Source organism: Podarcis melisellensis, assembly GCF_964234715.1.
Source record: "Podarcis melisellensis genome assembly, chromosome: 5".
Lineage (NCBI taxonomy): Eukaryota > Metazoa > Chordata > Lepidosauria > Squamata > Lacertidae > Podarcis > Podarcis melisellensis.
The window spans coordinates 55835691-55853679 of record NC_138537.1 but is presented as its reverse complement, the minus strand read 5'-3'; the positions used below and the strand labels follow the sequence as shown (position 1 = coordinate 55853679).

At 39.6% G+C, this 17989-nt stretch overlaps 2 protein-coding genes across 6 annotated transcripts in view; one reads left to right on the top strand and one right to left on the bottom strand.

The window, feature by feature from the left end:
* Nucleotides 1-17989, bottom strand: part of ZRANB1 (zinc finger RANBP2-type containing 1) — a 280696-nt gene that overhangs the window by 127206 nt on the left and 135501 nt on the right. The window lies entirely within an intron of this gene.
* Nucleotides 1-17989, top strand: part of FAM53B (family with sequence similarity 53 member B) — a 108597-nt gene that overhangs the window by 23466 nt on the left and 67142 nt on the right. For 4 of the 5 annotated variants that reach the window (XM_081912817.1, XM_081912816.1, XM_081912818.1 and 1 more), the window contains exons 3-4: nt 9434-9678; nt 13363-13417. In XM_081912817.1, the coding sequence (XP_081768943.1) occupies nt 9592-9678; nt 13363-13417 (142 nt within the window). In that variant the 5' untranslated portion in view covers nt 9434-9591. The remainder of the gene's footprint in view (nt 1-9433; nt 9679-13362; nt 13418-17989) is intronic. The other variant, XM_081912820.1, reaches the window with a different exon arrangement.

Below are 17989 nucleotides of genomic sequence, written 5' to 3'. Positions count from 1 at the left end.
TGCAGTAGATGCAATAAGAGAATCAGCAGCTTGCAGTGCAGTAGCTATTGTGGTACCCTCCCTTTTCCAGGACTCCATTCCCTCCACCCTTGTTTTCACAAGTAGTATTGTGCAGTACAAGACCGTGAGAATGAATGAGTTATTTGAAAGCGCTTGGACAATTCAAGGATGCTATGTAGACCATCCTGATGCTGATCGTATAAGATGGCGTCCCTTTACCAACAATCAAAGAGTGAGGTCTGCTTTAGGAAATTGTTGCGTCATTTGACTATTTAATTAATGAAACTAATGTAGTTCAAGGAAAAAATGTATTTGCTTTTTAAAGATGCATTCAGACACTCCAGTTTGCGTTGAATCACAATTCATATTGGGTTCATTTAATTGTTCTGCTTTATTTCTGATAAAATACGCAGCTGAATTGATGTGGGATCACTTCCATGTTACTGAATAGTTGTATGTGCCTATAGAAAGGGACACGCCTCTTACTGTGATAGCATAGGAGATAAAAGTGGCTGCTGCTGTCCATGGAAATTACTGTGTGTGTGTGTGTGTGTGTGTGTGTGTGTGTGTGATTGCTAGAGTGTGATTTTAGAGACACTTAGTGAAAAGAAATTGTCACTTCTCTGCCTTATGAACCATGGAAGTGCATAGCAACATTTTGTTGTGAGAGATATTGTTCCAGGGAGCAGGTCTGTTATAACCCTGGTACTCTCTATTACAACTTCGTAAAGACCCAGTGTGGGATTTTTCATGAATATGGAAAAACAATTATTTGCTAACAAAGTTTTCCATTTCCATGTATCGAGCACAGTTTATGACTATTCCTTCCAGTGCTTGTGATAGCCATCTCTATGGTACTCTTGCTAGTGGGAAGAATTAAATCGGCATACATGAGAGTTTGCATTAGGGTGAGATTTAGGACATGTTACAGCTCCCTTCTGTCTCAGGCCTTGGATCACAAATCATACCCTGGAAGCAAAGCTTTGTAAACCAGTCTGTGAATGCAGCAAATTGCATTTATTTTATTTTATTTCTTTAATGTTAAAGCATTACTTCTATGATATGCTGGTGTTACACCCGTGTTTTTCATAGCAAATGTGTGAAGTACGAATGATGGATGCCGTTATTAAGCACCTGTCTGCAAATGGTGAGGAGTCATGGCTCAAACAGCCCATGAGTTCTCGAGGGTTAGTAGGTAGGTTTTGAAAACATACTTTGTGGCTTTAAACTGAAGCCTATACATTCAATTAACAAAGCAGCTACTGTTCTGTAAATCCATATTTGCATGTACACATTCATGCAGCCAAAGAATGTATGAATAGGTTCTTCAAAACAGAGCAGTGCACTTTTACCATCTTGAATAAAATTATCTGTTTCTAGAGAAATTGCTTTGTTGCATTTAGGGAACAACTTGGCATCATGTTGGGCTCTGGTCATATCAAGCCTCAGGAATGTTGCATGCATTAGAAAATATTAACTTCTGAAAGGAGATCTCAAATCACTTAGGGAAGCAAAGCCTTTGAATCCTCTTTATTTTATTTTATTTAAGTTTCGTTAATTTCTTAATTATAAAAATACACATAAGCATTACAAAACTAATACAGCATTTCAGAGACAATTAAATGCATTGTTAGTTTAAAATGCTTCCCATTAATAATCCACAGATTTTATTTCTTAATTCTTTTTAGGTATTTCTGACTTGTCCAAATGTATTGGTCCTGTTTCAGTGTGAGTGAACAGTTAAGAGGTTGACACAGTGTTAGAAACTAACACTAGGCTGACACAGTGTTAGAAACTGAGATATGAAAGCTAGGAGCTACATGGCACCCTAAACCTAGGTTATGGGTGCAACAATGGAATGTCTAGGCACACTTTTTATAGCAATAATACAAAGCTGAAAATGAATGAACTGCAGCTAAAATATTATGTTTATTTTCCACATGGTCTAGTTCTTCCCCTGCCCACATCCTTCATATTCTTAAGAGGGTCTCTTCTCCTGTCTTCAGAGACTAGCTGGAAGTGGGGAGGCAGCAAAAGGTCCTCCTTTCCTTCCACTCTGCAGTTTTAATCTGAAATTTTAGGCTCAGTACTGCACCCAGAGCTCAGAAACTGCTCACACTAATGAAATTCCCTGTTGCAAACTGCGCCTAGAACAATGGGAGTTTTGAACACTGCTGACATGGTAATGCTCTGCCATTTTCCTTTTTATTAACCCATGTAATGAAATAAAACCATTCTGAAATAAAATTGTCCATCTTTTTAATCCTCTTGGCCATTCTCAGTTTATGTGTCAACATCTCTTGCTCAGTGCAATACTACAGATTTTTCTATGCCCATAGTCCCTTGTGACCCCCTTCATCTATCTCCAAAATTGTGCTACTGTTGACCTGGCTGCCGCTAGTAAGTTGCTGATCAGGGCCTCAGCATTTTGATTTATATTATTTTCAGAGAAAATGAGTTTGAATCCTCTTAATAACATAGTTACAGCCAGATATGCAATATCCTTTTCTTGAGAAGGTAAAATAAAGACACATTCAATAGAATTCCAGCTTAAGCTTTTAAAAACAAATCATATCGTTCCATTTATTATACTCTTTCCACTTGGTTACATGGATTTGTCTTTGAGGGCATGTTCATCACAACAGGATGTCCTTTTCAAGAAGTAGTATTTTGCCTGTACTTGCAAAATCATTGTTGTAAAGTCTCTTGAGTTACTTGCAAAAGCATTAATCATTACCTTAGGGAAAATATAATTATCTGTGGAGAAATCATGTCTTGAGTCTAGGTAACTCTGACTTAACAGCTTGACTGCTGCTCAGTATTCCATAGGAGAATAGTCTTGGCACCATGCTACTTATTTCCATGCTAGTTCAGGGCAGTTTAATGAACTGCTGTAGGTAGATCAAATGGTTCCTTTTTTTAAAAGGTGGAAAATGATTCATTCAACTCTGAACACGTTTATCTCCCCTTTAAGCTTTAATTTCTCCCACTGGAAAAAAAAATGGTATTCAAAAGTACTCTGGAAGAGGCCATAGCTCTGTTCTAGAACACATGTTTTACATACAGAAGACAATCTTAAAATTTACATGGAGGCAAAGAATTCAACCCCTTTTTCATTTTAGATAGCAACACAGAGAGAGGTTCCCTTCCTGAGATCTTGATGTGGTGCTTTCATAAAGAGCATACAATATTGGACTCAAGGGACCAGTTGTGACCCAGTATGTGGCCGCTTTGCTTAACTTCCATTGCGTCATACCCAGTGAATCTGTAGTTGGCAACCTGCAGCAAATGCGCATTTGGAATTGATAGGATTCAAGGACTGTGCATGGTCACAATGCTAAGACAAAACAAGGTTCAGCAAATTATAGCCCGAACAAACCCAAGATCCATGAACCTTGGCTTCTTTGGAGACAAAACAACAACAACTGTGAACACTGGTGTGAACCTAAACCTAAACCAGCCACTTCATTATTTGTTTCACCTGCTGGAGGAAGCGGGGAGCAAAGTGGGGGGGCTTGAGCTGTGTGCCCATAATTCATGCACAGACTAATTTGCTTAACCATGGTTTTTGGTTGAGCATTGCATGACCAATGAATGCCATGGGATATGAGTTATAGTTGAAAGGAGAGGAAGTATGAAGAAGGCAGCATTTGCCCATTTTTCTTTTGTTGTGAAACACAGAAAAGCCAAAGAGTTGAAGCCATCTATAGCAAACTCCTCCCTGTGCCCCACTAAGTATGATTTGAGTCTTGAACTACTCATGATTTTTAATCTCAATACCTATAGTAAAGTTTATTCCTCATATGTTGATTTCATTAATGATTAACAATGTAAGGAGAACTCCGCAAAGTACTTACAGTCCTACCGTTGTAAGAAAATAGGTCTCCACCCTTTTCAGAATGCAATTGCTTCTCAAAGTCCTGGTGCAAGCCAGCCACTGGGCACACCCAAGTGCTGCTGAAGACATCTCAATGTGCAGAAAATGGCCGACCTAGGTGGTAGCCTTAGTTAATTGTTAGTGCTATTTAATTTATTTATTTTTTTTAAAAAAACAGTTTTCAATTCAGGTGCTGCTGTTTTTCATCAACTGGTAGAATAACTTGGAGAGTCAATAAAGTTGCTCCCTTTTATCTGGGCTATTATGTGACCACCTGAGGGGCAAATCAGAAGATGGTGTCATGGCATGAGAAGGGCTGTACTGTGGCGGTCAGTATTTTTAAGTCAGAAAGAAGAGAAGAACCTCCCCTTCCTTATGCATTGGAAAGAGTGCTGCATTTCCTCTCATTTCTCCCTCTATCCCATCATAACCCAGGATTGGCAGTATCTGTCCATCAGGTCAACTTGCTCAGTCACTTGCCAGGTCTCCCTTTAGGTTGTGTTACTTGCAGTTGATACATGATTCTCTTACTGTTCTGCTGGAGCGCTAACAAGTGATAGGTGATATGGAGTAGTGATATTTTCACGGACCCTATTTCCGCATTGCTAGCTGACAGTTTTGATGTCAAGGGACAAGCTTGCATGGCACGACCGGGATCCTCTGGCTGGCAAGTTGAATGCTACAGACATGCTCAGAAGTGAATGACTCAGAACTTTTCACTTGCTGATAAGGTGTCATGGGAGAGGTCACTGGTCTGCTCACTCCAGTTTGTGCATGCTTCTGCTTTTGTAAGTTCACAAATGAAAAATCTAAGCATATTGGTCTGATGTCAAAGTTCAGGACTCTTTGGGGTCACTAACTTAGTAGCTTTAGCCTGCAGATATGAGAGCTAGAGAGAGGCTTCAGGGACGTGACTTTCTCATTGCCTCTGGCTAGCTGCAGAAGATCCTGGCCACCAGGTGCTTAGAACTGACATATCCAAATGTCAAATATTTGAAGATGTATGTGAAAGACCCATGACCTAGCATTGAAGCTGTATCTGATGCTCAAAATAAAATTGTTAGCAGAGGAAAAAGTCAGTCCAGTATAAAACTGACGCAGGTGAACAGCCAGGTCTTGTCTGTGTTTATCTTTTGCCCCACACTTTCCAAGCATAGGTCCATGTCTGAGTAGGGTTGTTGTTTTTTTGTCCAGAGCTTTCCTTGAAAAAACCTGCTCTTGGATCATTCCACACCAAATCACCTCATTTTAATACTCGACTGTGCTCTCACAACTCAGATTTTCTTCATTTTTTTAAAAAATGTGTAGATACCTATGAGATAACCTCAAGATTTAAGTTTTTTTTTGGTTCAAAATGGGGCACAGGAGAATTTTTTGAAAATTTTGATTTTCACACATAATTTTTTTTATGAAGAAAATCTGAGTTGTGAGAGACATGGCACCAGGTGATTTGATATGGAATGACCCTCTTTAAATCTGAATTGGAGCGCAGTTAATGGCTTCTTCTAATATTCGAAGTGACTCACATTCATCTGGGCCATCTCATAATTTATGATTGAAAAACAGTTTCCAACTAAGCCTTGTGTTGCACATTGAGCTATTCCTGAAGACTGCTTGGAAATTGCTGCAGTAGCAGAATCCGATGGCCTGGCTTCCTTCATGAATAGGTACATACCTGCCAACGTGGCATAAGCCCAAGGTGCTGGTGAACTCTCTTTTTAAAATAGCTTTATATAAACTGGTTGCATCAAACATTCAGCATCACCTTCTCTCATATGAACTTCCCTGTTGATCAGCTGGACTTAACTTTTCTGAGAAGACATGTATCAGATATGCCATGCTGGAAATTTAGTGTAGATTTTTTTGGCAGGCTTTCTAGACTTTTACTGGAAATTTGGGCATCCTTTCTCTGATGTGTCAGTAAGCTGGAGCGATAGCTTACAATGTTCAAACTCAGTAATTTGCCGGACAGTTCCTGTTAAGGAAAACCGTCATTTTGGCGGGGGTTAAAACCTCACACAGATGGTTGAGGAATGGGAAGAGCCTGAACCATGGGGGTTTTATGCTGTAAAACCTGGCATCTTTAAAGGGCTACCAAGGACTAAGAAGCAGTTCAGGGGTGGCAAGGCTGATTTTCACAGACTGAATTCAGCGAGGCCATTATTTTGCTGCAGGCTTCCAGTAAATAAAATAAAAGTGCACTCCAGGGCATACAGGTTTTGCAGGAAGGCACTAATCCCCTCCTGGGTCTCAGTGCCTGCTTCAGCTGCTCTTGACAGTTTCAAACTACTCCACCAACTTGGTAGTACAGCTGTATGCAAATTTTCAAGTGACACAGGACTTTCATCCTTTGGGGTTTTGTGTGTGACTCAATAGTCCTAAATCAACAAAAGTTTATCTGTGTAGGAGTCACAAGAAGGTCTTAGTGAAGCGGAATGAAAAATATCTGCAATACTGAGACCTTTCTCCACTCTAAATCTTGCAGAATGCTATAAGTACCACTCCATTAAAATGTCACTTAATTGATAATGTTTTCTGCCTGATATAGAGCCCTGTATAATTCAAATGCTTACAAATTCCTGTACCTATATCTTCATGTACTAAAGATGAGTAAAGATGAAATTGCATTAAATTATATGTATGATAGTTTTCAAAAGACCAATTTTAGATGGGACAAGAGGGCACTAGTTTTCCAGTTGTATGCAAGCCCTCAGTTGCTGCGCAGGGAGTGTTGGGCAGGAATGTACAATATATGAAATGTATCATTTTTTGCTGTAACTTTCTTTTATGTGGGACTGTGTAGGTTTGTTTCCAACTTCGCCATTTATTATTTGTCCCACAGAATAAAAAGCACTGTTGTCTAAACCACTGAGCCTCTTGAGCTTGCTGATCAGAAGGTCGGTGGTTCGAGTCCGCCCAACGGGTTGAGCTCCCATTGCTCTGTCCAAGCTTCTGCCAACCTAGCAGTTTGAAAGCACACCAATGCAAGTAGATAAATAGGGAATATAACTGGCATTTCCATGCATTCTGGCTTTGTCACAGTGTTCTGTTGCACCAGAAGCAGTTTAGTCCTGCTGGCCACATGACCCGGAAAGCTGTCTGTGGACAAATGCCAGCTCTCTTGGCCTGAAGCTCCCCATAGTTGCCTTTGACTGGACTTATCCGTCCAGGGGTCCTTTACCTTTACCCACAGAATAAAAAACTTGCTCATAGTGCAATTCTTAGAAGCTTCCATATGTCAAACAAGATTCAACCCAACATTCAGCTCAATCTCACAGTCAGGATTACGAAAGACCACAGCCCCTTTTTCTCCACACACACAGCTCCCTTGGCTGGAATCTGTTGTTAAACAGATTTAAAACTGGTTTAAACAGTCTGCACTACTGCAGCAGTAGTATCTGAGAAGCAAAATGAGAAATTGAGTAAGAACTTGGTCAGGTAGCTTATGTTTTATAATAAAGAGTTCTCTGTTGCCGTAAAGATAGCCACCTTGGCATAAACTTGTTTATATTTGGTGGCTGCAAGGCAGGTAGATGCTCAGACCAACAAACAAGCCCACCTTGATCATGTCACATAATCCTGGGCAGCTAAAGCAGAAACACTGCTCTTTGTGCCCTTGGCTAAGCATATTTTTAGGATTCAAGTGTTCGTCTTGTTTTGTCGCATCTCCTCTGCTTGTAGTTTTCATAATTCTCAGGAGGTCGTTAGGTTCTTGAGAGATTAATGAGAAAGCTCCTAACAAAGTGTACTTGAAGACAACCAGTATGACACACATAATATCAGACTCCATTACACTTCCTTTTTCCAACAGTAAATCTTCAGAAAAATGTATCGATTTTCTTCCTTCCAAGGTTCTGCACTCTGGGTGAACTTAGTTCTGACAAAACAATAGTAGATAATTTTTCTTTACTAGCCAGCTGGCCTTTAAGTGTGCATTTTCAATGGCATCCACTTGCAAACTCAAATCCAAATAAACAAGAAATATGATTTGCAAGCTGATTTAGGGAATCAATATTGGCTCTTAGTCAGTTCTTATGCTTATCAGCATATTCTAAATCATTGACCTTACATCAAACTACTTGGTTTTAATTGCACATTAGGGGATAAATGTTTAGTGTCATATGGCTCATTATTTCTCTCTCTCTCCTCTTTAGCATTGACAAAAAATGCAGCAAAATATTTGAACAGGATTATAGGGATTACTTTGGGAAATTATTGTATAATTAGATTCTTACTGCAGTTTGTTCATTTTTGCATGGTATACATCTAGCTGTAGGCCTGCCAGAAGCAAAAAAAAAAAGAAAAAAGAAAAAAAGAAACTTGTCTTGGCTATCTGACTCCCCTGTGGTTCCCACCATGTAGCTCATGTTAATATCTCCTCATTGTTTGTTTGAACTTTTATCTGAAATGTTTTGAAGGCTACCCAGGGGTTCGAGTAAATAATGTTGGCCTATAGGCAAGCAACTCTATGAATTATATAACATTTATTCAGCCTTTTTATTGAAACTTCATTCCACACAAATCTTCAACAGCATCAGGTCTAGATTAACTATTTTTCTAAATATGCTACAGCAGCACAAGGCTTTCACTGAGTCAACAGACCAGAAATCTCCCTGATACTAAGCTGTGTGTTGCTCATCCTGTTCCCAAGAGTCAGCTAGTTTTTAAAAATTCCATAGGCAGCTGTACCTTTTGTTACATAAAGTAGGAGCAATGAACATGTTCCCAGATGTGCACATTTAGTCAACCAACATTGGCTCAGCAAGATGAGCATATTTAAGCCGTTCTTGCTTTCCCACCATCCTCAGTGAAAACCAAACCAACTTTGTGGGCAAATACACCACATCAAGTTCAGAGTAGGACATAATAGTTCTAAATACAATCCTCACTTCTTTTTGCCTTGGGATAGATTTGCTTCTGATTCCTGATGAGTTGGAAACTAGCTTTCAGGCTATACTTGGAGATGCGGACAAGAAGTGTAGGCCTCTTTCCGTTTCATAGCTTGCAACAAATTCCTATTATTTGAGCTACTTGTGGCCCCTGTGGTGAGGGTGGTCATCCATTGTCTTAGAGCCAGAATTCTATAGCAAAAAATTACTTATGCTACAGAATATCTTTCTATCGTAACCAGCTTGTTGCTTGAGAATCTGTAGCAAATGTGAGAATCTGAAATACAACATCAAATTAGCAGCTTGGTGGTAGTTTGGAGTCACAGAATTAGAATTTCCTCATCCTTGTTCCTTTGCCACTGACATTCTACTTCCTGGTTTTATTAGCAGCTGATTGTCACCAGCCTACTGTAGGCCTCATCTGCTCACTATACTCTCCCCCCTGCACCTATGCAGTTCACATAGGAAGGAAAGAGCTTGCCTGTTCTTCTTGCAGGGATAGCTTCAGTATCTGGCCATCCTGTTGTGCTCTTGGGTATGTGGAAAGAGGCCAGATTTCCCCAGATTTGTTTTTTGGGAACAAGGAGAGCTTCACTTAAATTTGATACCATGATTTGCAAAAGCAACGTAACAAACTATCTTTCTGGGTTTTTTTTTCTTTTTCCAGAGGTTGAAGACTTTCAAGCATTTTGTGTCAAGCCATCCAGTTTGCAAAACAGATGGGATTTTGTTCTACCAAGCCTTTCTTCTGGGAAAATGCACTGAATCAGAGGCTGTGCCTAATATGGCTGGTTTTGACCTTTACCTCTACTGGAATGGACCCCAATGCATGACTTCGTTACCATGGTGATGATCTTAACTACAACTCTGGAAAACAAAGGTGCTGATTCTCTATCATGCAGGGCTGAGTTGGTAAGAGAGTTCATTTCACACCAACAGCTTAGTTTACTCTATCAGCTGTTTATATTATTCAGAGTGCAGGGCTATCTCCTTTGGGGTAAAACAAATGGGACTCTTTCCTTAAAGCTCAATGTAATTATGCCAATGGGTGCACAAGAAGAACATACCTGTTTGGTGCTGCATATGTAGAGTCTTGTGTTTTAAAGGACAATGTTGGCTTACCTGCGCATTAGCTGTGCATAAGGGATCTTTGGTCTGGGAGTTCTGCAAGAGTAGGTACTGAGGACTTACTTTAATTGAGTCACTTGGTTTATGAAATGTCACATGGGTAAGCTCTTCTGGCCTGCTTAGCATCACATTTAAATTTGACAGTATTCCCAGAGATGTTCATGATATGACTGCATCCAGACTTAACAGTTACCTGTTGAAACAATAGTTGTTGTTAATTTCATTTCTATACTATAAGAATAAGAATTTATTATTTATACCCAGCCCATCTGGCTGGGTTTCCCCAGCCACTCTGGGCGGCTTCCAACAGAACACTAAAATACAATAACCTATTAAACATTAAAAGCTTCCCTAAACAGGGCTGCCTTCAGATGTCTTCTAAAAGTTTGGTAGTTATTTTTCTCTTTGACATCTGGTGGGAGGGTGTTCCACAGGGCGGGTGCCACTACCGAGAAGGCCCTCTGCCTTGTTCCCTGTAACTTGTAGCGAGGGAACCGCCAGAAGGCCTCGGCACTGGACCATCATGGTGTCTTCCAAAATGCTGACAGTGTTTATAATAATGCAAACAGAATTATGATGTGTCTTTCCCAAACTGTTCTGACTATAGAATTGTGGCTTTAGTGCCAATTTTGACTTTTCTTGGCATTTGGTAAACCACTTGCTTAATACAGTGGTACTTCGGGCTACATACACTTCAGGTTACAGACGCTAACCCAGAAATAGTACCTCGGGTTAAGAACTTTGCTTCAGGATGAGAACAGAAATCATGCTCCGGCGGCGCGGTGGCAGCAGGAGGCCCCATTAGCTAAAGTAGTGCTTCAGTTAAGAACAGTTTCAGGTTAAGAACGGACCTCCGGAATGAATTAAGTACTTAACCAGAGGTATCACTGTATTCTGGTTACTCATTGTCCCAGAATTGGTTACTAGTGCAGATAATCTCATAAGAATTGGAGCAAAGCACACTTGGATCAAAAGAACTAAATCTTTCCATTCACAAAGGAAGGTTTTAGGAAGAGCGGAAATAGAGAAATTAAACTTTTTGCTTATCCTAAGAAAAACAATTGTGGTTACAGATAATTTACTCCTTCCTTCCTAGTTTACTATAAGACCCAACCCTTGTGAAATGGCAATTACAGTTAAAATAGGGAGAAATGTAGTTTCAAAACATTCTTCCTACTAACTCTCCCCCCCTCCCCCGGATCTAAAACCAGTCTTCTAAATAATCATTTTATATTTGGATGGTGGTAGTCAACTCAATCCTACTCAAAGTAGACCTGTTGAAACTAAGGAACCTAACTGAGTCATGTCCATTAAATTCAAAGGGACTATTCTTGTTATGACTAGCAAATACTACCCATACTGCCAAAATATTCTTTCCTCACACATCTAAATGTTATAAATACAATTCTACAAAGACAAAATGCACACATTGTAAACATAAGGAATAATATATAAAGGCTTTCTTATTTACATGTAATCAGTAATAGCTGAATTTAACTGCTACCTATTGACCTATTTTTTTTTTTAAAAAAGTGATCAAAGGTTCAAGACAACACCATCCCAGTGACATTCTCCCTTCTTTTGTATGCCATTATAGTTTCATACTTAACTTTATAGATGTAGTTGAACTTGATAAATATAAATGTCTAAGTGTCATTTGTAGCAGGTTGTCTCAGAAAGTTGGGAGAATGGGGAAAGTTTTAATTGGAAATATTTTACTAGTACATAGCTTAATAGGCATGAGCAGGAGAGGCATTGAATTAAGTCCAAGAGGGAAAGGAAGGTAATAGGCTTTGTTTTGACATTTGGTAAATGGCACCATTTCCCCCGCTTTAAGGTGATATTATTTGTTATCTTTGTGATATCAACCACCTTTAGCAATCCCTAACCCCATCTCAGGCCTATTTGCATGCCTAGCAATCAATGTACTGCTTGATAATGGATGAAGTAAGGGCTGCTATGCTTAACAGGCCTGGAAACAAAGTGCCAGGAATTAATGTGACTGTACAGAGGAGAGGAACAATGATCACAACTGAGTAGCAGTGCAGGTCAGAGACAAATGTGAGCAACCCAAAAGATGGAAAGAAAAAGAAGCAGGAGAAGAAAGAAAGAAAGAAAGAAAGAAAGAAAGAAAGAAAGAAAGAAAGAAAGAAAGAAAAGTTGGGCAGGGGAGATGAAGGCAAAACCAGCTGAGGAGAGAGTTGGAGAGTTGGGATGGCATTGCTCATTCGCTAAGCTACAACTCCTTCACATTTCAACACATGCTCCAGCATGTGTTGAAAATCTTGCACTCCAGAACTCTGGTAGTTGATAGTAGAAATTATTCCTGAGTAGGATTGGACTCAGTTCAGCCCTTTGTGTAAGTGTGCACAGGGTTGCAGCCTAAGTATTAGAATGTGTAAGATTCCATACAAAGAAAAAAAGCAAAAGTTCTTGCGGAAACTTAGAAACTGTGGAAATACTTGCTTGATTGCAGGGCAGGGAATCTGCTTTGTTACTTCTAATGGGTTGTGGGTTGCATTCAACATAGTGCCAAAGCTAAGGTTCTGCCAGTGCAAGGATTTCTCCTTGAGTAATGGAGCACTGCTTCACACTCCTCTCCCCATGTGCTACCTAAATCTACTCTGGAATTTTCTCCAACTCTCCAGAGTGGGGTTGGGGGATAGTGGAGGGGGTGTGCTGGGGGTGTCCCATTGCACTAATGGTAATCCTTGTGGGCGTGCAGATATTTTGTTGAATACCACCTTAAATAATTATCTTTTTGCAAAGCAAGATTGGTCTGCTAGGGGGAAAAATAGAAAAGCAGAACAAAGATCATGTACTTTGAATTTCATGGACATTACTAACATGTTGTGTTATTGGATACCAAACTGCAATTTGTTTCTGCTCTTCTTCTTTGAGTCATGAGGTGATGATATTGACAAAGGAGAACACTTTTAAAAGGAAGACTTTAAACAATATCTGAGAAATTGCTGAAATTGTTTGTCTTCTAATAATATTATTAACTTTTGCCCCATTAAGAACAAGAGAAATTCTGTGAAAGCAAACTGGAGATGTTTCAGTAGTGGAGATCACTGCTTAGTTTGCATGTTCCACCCTTCTTACTTTTCTAATCCTGAAGAGAAATTTGAAAGAACAATTCAAAACTTCAGCTGAGTCTTTGATCTTGGATTAGAACATTCACAAAATAGTAACCTGACCCCATTCTTTGGTTTAGCCTTCCATTCAGTTTTGAAAAACTGTTAGAAGGAAGACTTACGAAGAAAAGCTGCAAAAGAGCAATACCGGCACACCATCCTTTTTAAGCTTGCTGCCCTTTTGCTTAATTTATACGTTTGACTCAGTCTACACCTTTTCACTGATCTGTGCTCTTGGCATTACTCATTCCTTGAATGGCATTTGGACATGACCCTGTATTTCAGCACAATTCTTAAAACCTCAGTGAATAGCTTTTCTGGTTGTTTTCAGCACACTCCAAAGAAGATGAGTCAAGGACCCACTCTCTTTTCTTGTGGAATTATGGGTGAGTAAGGAGAAAGCCTCTAATTTTTTATTGCACGTTATAATGCTGGTGGGAAATGCAACAGGGCTCTCGGAGCTAGGGATGGGGGAGTCCGTCATTTTCAGTAATATATGCATTTTTATGCATATTTTACCATAGGATGTGCATTTTTGTACACATTATTTGGCTGGAGAAATTTAATTCAGTTTGCTTTTAAAGGCAAATCTAACTAATCTGCACTTTCAAAAGCAATACACGAACCGAAACACATTAATCTTTCAGAATTTTCACTTCTCCAAATTTTGCTACGTGCTTCTCCCTCATTCCTACTTGGAGCTGATTCAGTGTTTTGTTATGAGCAAAAACTGGGGTTTTTTTGCAAGCTGAGAAATCCATTTCCTAATTTCTCATGCGCTTTTCTTTAAATTCCATATGGCTGGCAGTTGATCTGCTTTATGTTACACAATATAGCGCTCAGCTGATGAGCTCTGTGTGTGCCCTGTATGTCAAAACTCCAGGTGACCTCAGTCTCATCTCAAATATTGTAGAAGTTAGTAAATCACCCATCTTCACTCCGGTCTAAACCAGATGTACTTAATTGAGACAACTGACTAGGATTCCAGATTCCAAGCAAAGCATTCTAGTGTCTTGAAAAATCAGCTCAATGACACATCTGGTATATTCAAACTTTACGTTTAGTGATGCTTGATAATCAAGTTCCATTTATTCACAGGTATGAACTAAAATTTGCCTGCTTGCTCCAAACCTGGGTTTTGCATTGTTGAGTATTTCAAGGCTATCTTATTTTGAATCTCACTTATTTTAACAGTAATACATAAAAGTGAAGTGATACATTCATTCCTAGTCTGTGTAGTGTTTAAGAGAAAGTGTAGTGTAATGTTTAAAACTTCACAGTATAGTATTTTAAAAAGAAGCAATAATAATTGGGCAATCACTATTTAATTGGTATTCTTGTGCTGCAGTCAACAAAAGTTCATACTGTACTGGCACACAACCTGCCATCCATGTGTGTGTGTGTGTGTGTGTGTGTGTGTGTGTGTGTTATACAGCCTTATGATGTTTGAGGTTTGGCTGGATGTTCTTGGAGGCCTGGCAGTTCTGAAAGATGTAGTACTGCATTGTGTTCATTAGTTTCTTATATGACTGGGCAATGACCTCCAGACCCAATTAAAACTTTAGGCCCAACTATTCTATAACAAAAGCTGGTACTTTACAAACAAAGAATCTGTTCCCACCATTCACAGGCAGTACCCTCATTAGTATTAATGGGAGCTGAGCAACTGTATTGGGAGAGACATTTCTCAAGCTTCCAGACAGGAAAGTCATCTGAGATGAGAGTGAGGGGGAAATACAAAGTGTTTTTGAATTATTATGATTCTTTTGCCTCAGATGGAAGGTGCAGGCTGCAAAGTAAAAAAATAAAGTGACAGAAACAGTCTATTCTATTTATGTTTTATGTGAAGAATCAAACAAGAAACAAATAATACCAAATCAATTAGCCAAACAATATATAGAAGTCTAAGAAGCTTGTTTATGACTACTTTTCTATAAAACTTTTCCCATTCAAGCTACACTGATATGGTCTTTATTTGCTAAAGTGTCCTGTTTCCAAGGGAACCTAATCTTACCTTGCTGACCATAGCATCCCCTGTGCAATTTTCTTTGCCAGTTCCAGTGAAAAAGAGCAAATCCCATTGGCATTATTTTTGTTTTGCTTTGTAATGTTCGTCATCTCTTCCAATGCCTTCTTCCTTGGCCCAGATTAACCAACCATTGTTGAAACTTGCCCAGCTAGTTCAGTGCTGACAACCACAATGAATTTCCAACTGCCAAGCTGTTTCTGATTAGATAGTTTTGTTCCTACTTGTTCAAAGGGTCAAGACAAATGCATCGTTACATATTTGGATTTGGATTAGAGCAAGTGGGAAGTCAAGAAATACACTGCCACATGGGACATCTGGGGACTGGAGAGAGAGACCACGCTTGGCTGGCTTTCTAGTCTCCTCAGTCTGAACAGGCAGTGTCAGCAGCGAGCCAGCAGTAAATCACACTATACAAGTTAGAGTTAACTCCTTATTAGCAAAAACATGTTCTGCACAGGAGTGTCAGGCCTAATGAGCACAGCAAGTCATCTCAGGTAGGTCTTGCCCCCAAGAAGCAGTTGCTGAGACTGAAGGTTTCCACCTCCCCACAGCTGCCAAAGTTCCCTCCTATCCAGGGTATTTTCCAAGCAATCAGAGACTGTGTCTGTGCATTGCCAATCTTTTCTCCGCCCTTTTCATGTCCCTTCTGGTTCTGGGAGACAATGGAGGAGGCGAGCTTGTTGCAGCAGGAGGGGAAGGCACCATGACTCTTTACCAACCTGACTCATCTCTGCCTCTTGGCCTCTCTCCTCCCACCCTCCTGCTTCAGCTTCTGGGTGTCTTTCTGCCACTGTCCTTCCCAGCTCACTAAGCCTTGTGACCGCCTCAGCTTCCAACACCTCCTCTTTCGAGTCTTCTCCCTCTGATCACTCATCATTGTCCCACTACCACTCCCCAGGTTTTGAGCCTTCTTCCCTTCGGGATTCCCCAGCTGGTTCCTCCCACCATTCATCTGTGCCCAACCAGTCTAATAGAGGCAGGATGTTGCGAGAACTAATTGTCTATTTGGATTTCAGCAGAGATGGGGTGGGGGAGAGATATAGATAAAGCTGGCATATCCATAGAAGATGCAACAATTACCTTGAGAAGCTGTTGTGCCAGTCTAGCATTGGAATGATAACAGGATAAGTTCTGTGACAGGCCATCTTTGCCCAGAGCATGGACTGAGGCAAATGGGAAAGGGTGGCTTATATCTACTGCTTTATAAGTCATGGGAAAACTTTACTTTTGGCCCTGCCAGTTATGTCAACTTGCTTTAAAGAGACGGCTAGTGAAACCAGACACTTTTGTAGAACCTCTTTAGCACTATTCAGCACAAAGCCTGAGGAGGGATGTTGAGTGTGGTCAACCAAACATGCTTAGAATTCTTCTTTAGACATACAAGATGAATACACGAAAATCTGAAGTGGAACTGTATGGATGTTGGGTGTGGGTTCGTATATCCATTTTAAGCCCACATGCATTCACCCCACATATAAATAGGACTTTGGTCTCAAGTGTGCTGATGCCATATCTTCCAATATTCCTATTATGTTCTCACGTTCCCTATTAAAAAAAAATTGATAAATCTATGAAAACTTCACACATTTGAGTTTGATTGAAATATTTGAGATTTTTTTGCCATTTTTTGAATAAAAAAAATAATATGCTTTCCTCTTTCTGCAGCTATTTTAGTTGCTTTTAGGCTTTATAACCCTAACCAAGTTATTGGCGTTCATTTAATATTGTGTTTCTATTAGAGTACTATCATTAGCTTTCTTAGGCTTCCAGTTTGTCTGAAAAGGGACTGTTTCCCCTTTCAGGCTTTGTTTTATTTCAATCCTTCTGTCACTTTCACACTACCATTGCTTGATGACAATTACTGAAGTGTGTCCCTTAAAAAAGTGGTGGAAACAACTTTTATCAGCTTTATTTGGAGAAAATGTGTGTGTATATTTCCTAGTAGCATTCACTGGCAATCTCTCTCTCTCTCTCTCTCTCTCTCTCACTCACACACACACACACACACACACACACACTTATTTATTATAACACAGTTATATTTGGAGAAAAAGTATCTGTATACATATTGCTCATTTGCATTAATTTGCTGTCTCTCCATCATCACAACACTGTGCCACGGAAAGGTTTTGCTAAGAAGAAAACCAGTTTTATAGGGGAAAACAATAAAAAAACTAATTCCTGCTTAATCCTATGCATTTTTACTCCGTTGTATGTGCTGCTAAGCTCAATGGAGCTTGCTCTCAAGTAAATAGGCAGAGGGTTTCAGCCTTTCCTGGTGAATAGTTAATGCAGATAGCTGAAAAGGACTCAGATACCACTTGATACACTATTAAAAAACATCAGTCTTCATCAAATATTTGTCAAGTCACAGTGCCCTAGATCATTTCCCCCCCTTTTCTTAAAGGGCAAGAATCCTCTGAGTTTAAAAAATGTTGAAATTGGTATAATTACCGCCAAGAGAAGAGTGTAAAAGAATACTGTTCCTGATTTTTGTTTTGCAGGAAAAAGCATAGAAGATGAAAAACGTATTGCTATAAATTCAGCCTTGAGCAAGAACAATTTTGTATTCCTTGCTTGAGTAGCCCTTGAATCATGTGCAAATAAATCGTTGCTGTTATGGAACAGAATATTTCTTTTATCCTCCCAGACAGCTAATATTATATTTCTCCAGTCAAAAGGGATACAAATGTAGTGGGTGGGAGGGTCACAAAGAGAAGCTGGTTCAACATAATGTTTAGGCAGTAAAACTATGGGTTTTTTGCTTTTAAAAAATATGTTCTGTAGCCAAAGGAGGAATTGAAGCAAATATTTAATGCAATGCTGCACCCTAATTCCTCTCTTAGAGATTAAAAGGAAAATATTGGCTGCTGTTCTCAAGCTGCCTTTCCCAGAGTTGGTCCATTCATGTCAGTAGTGGAATTTGGCT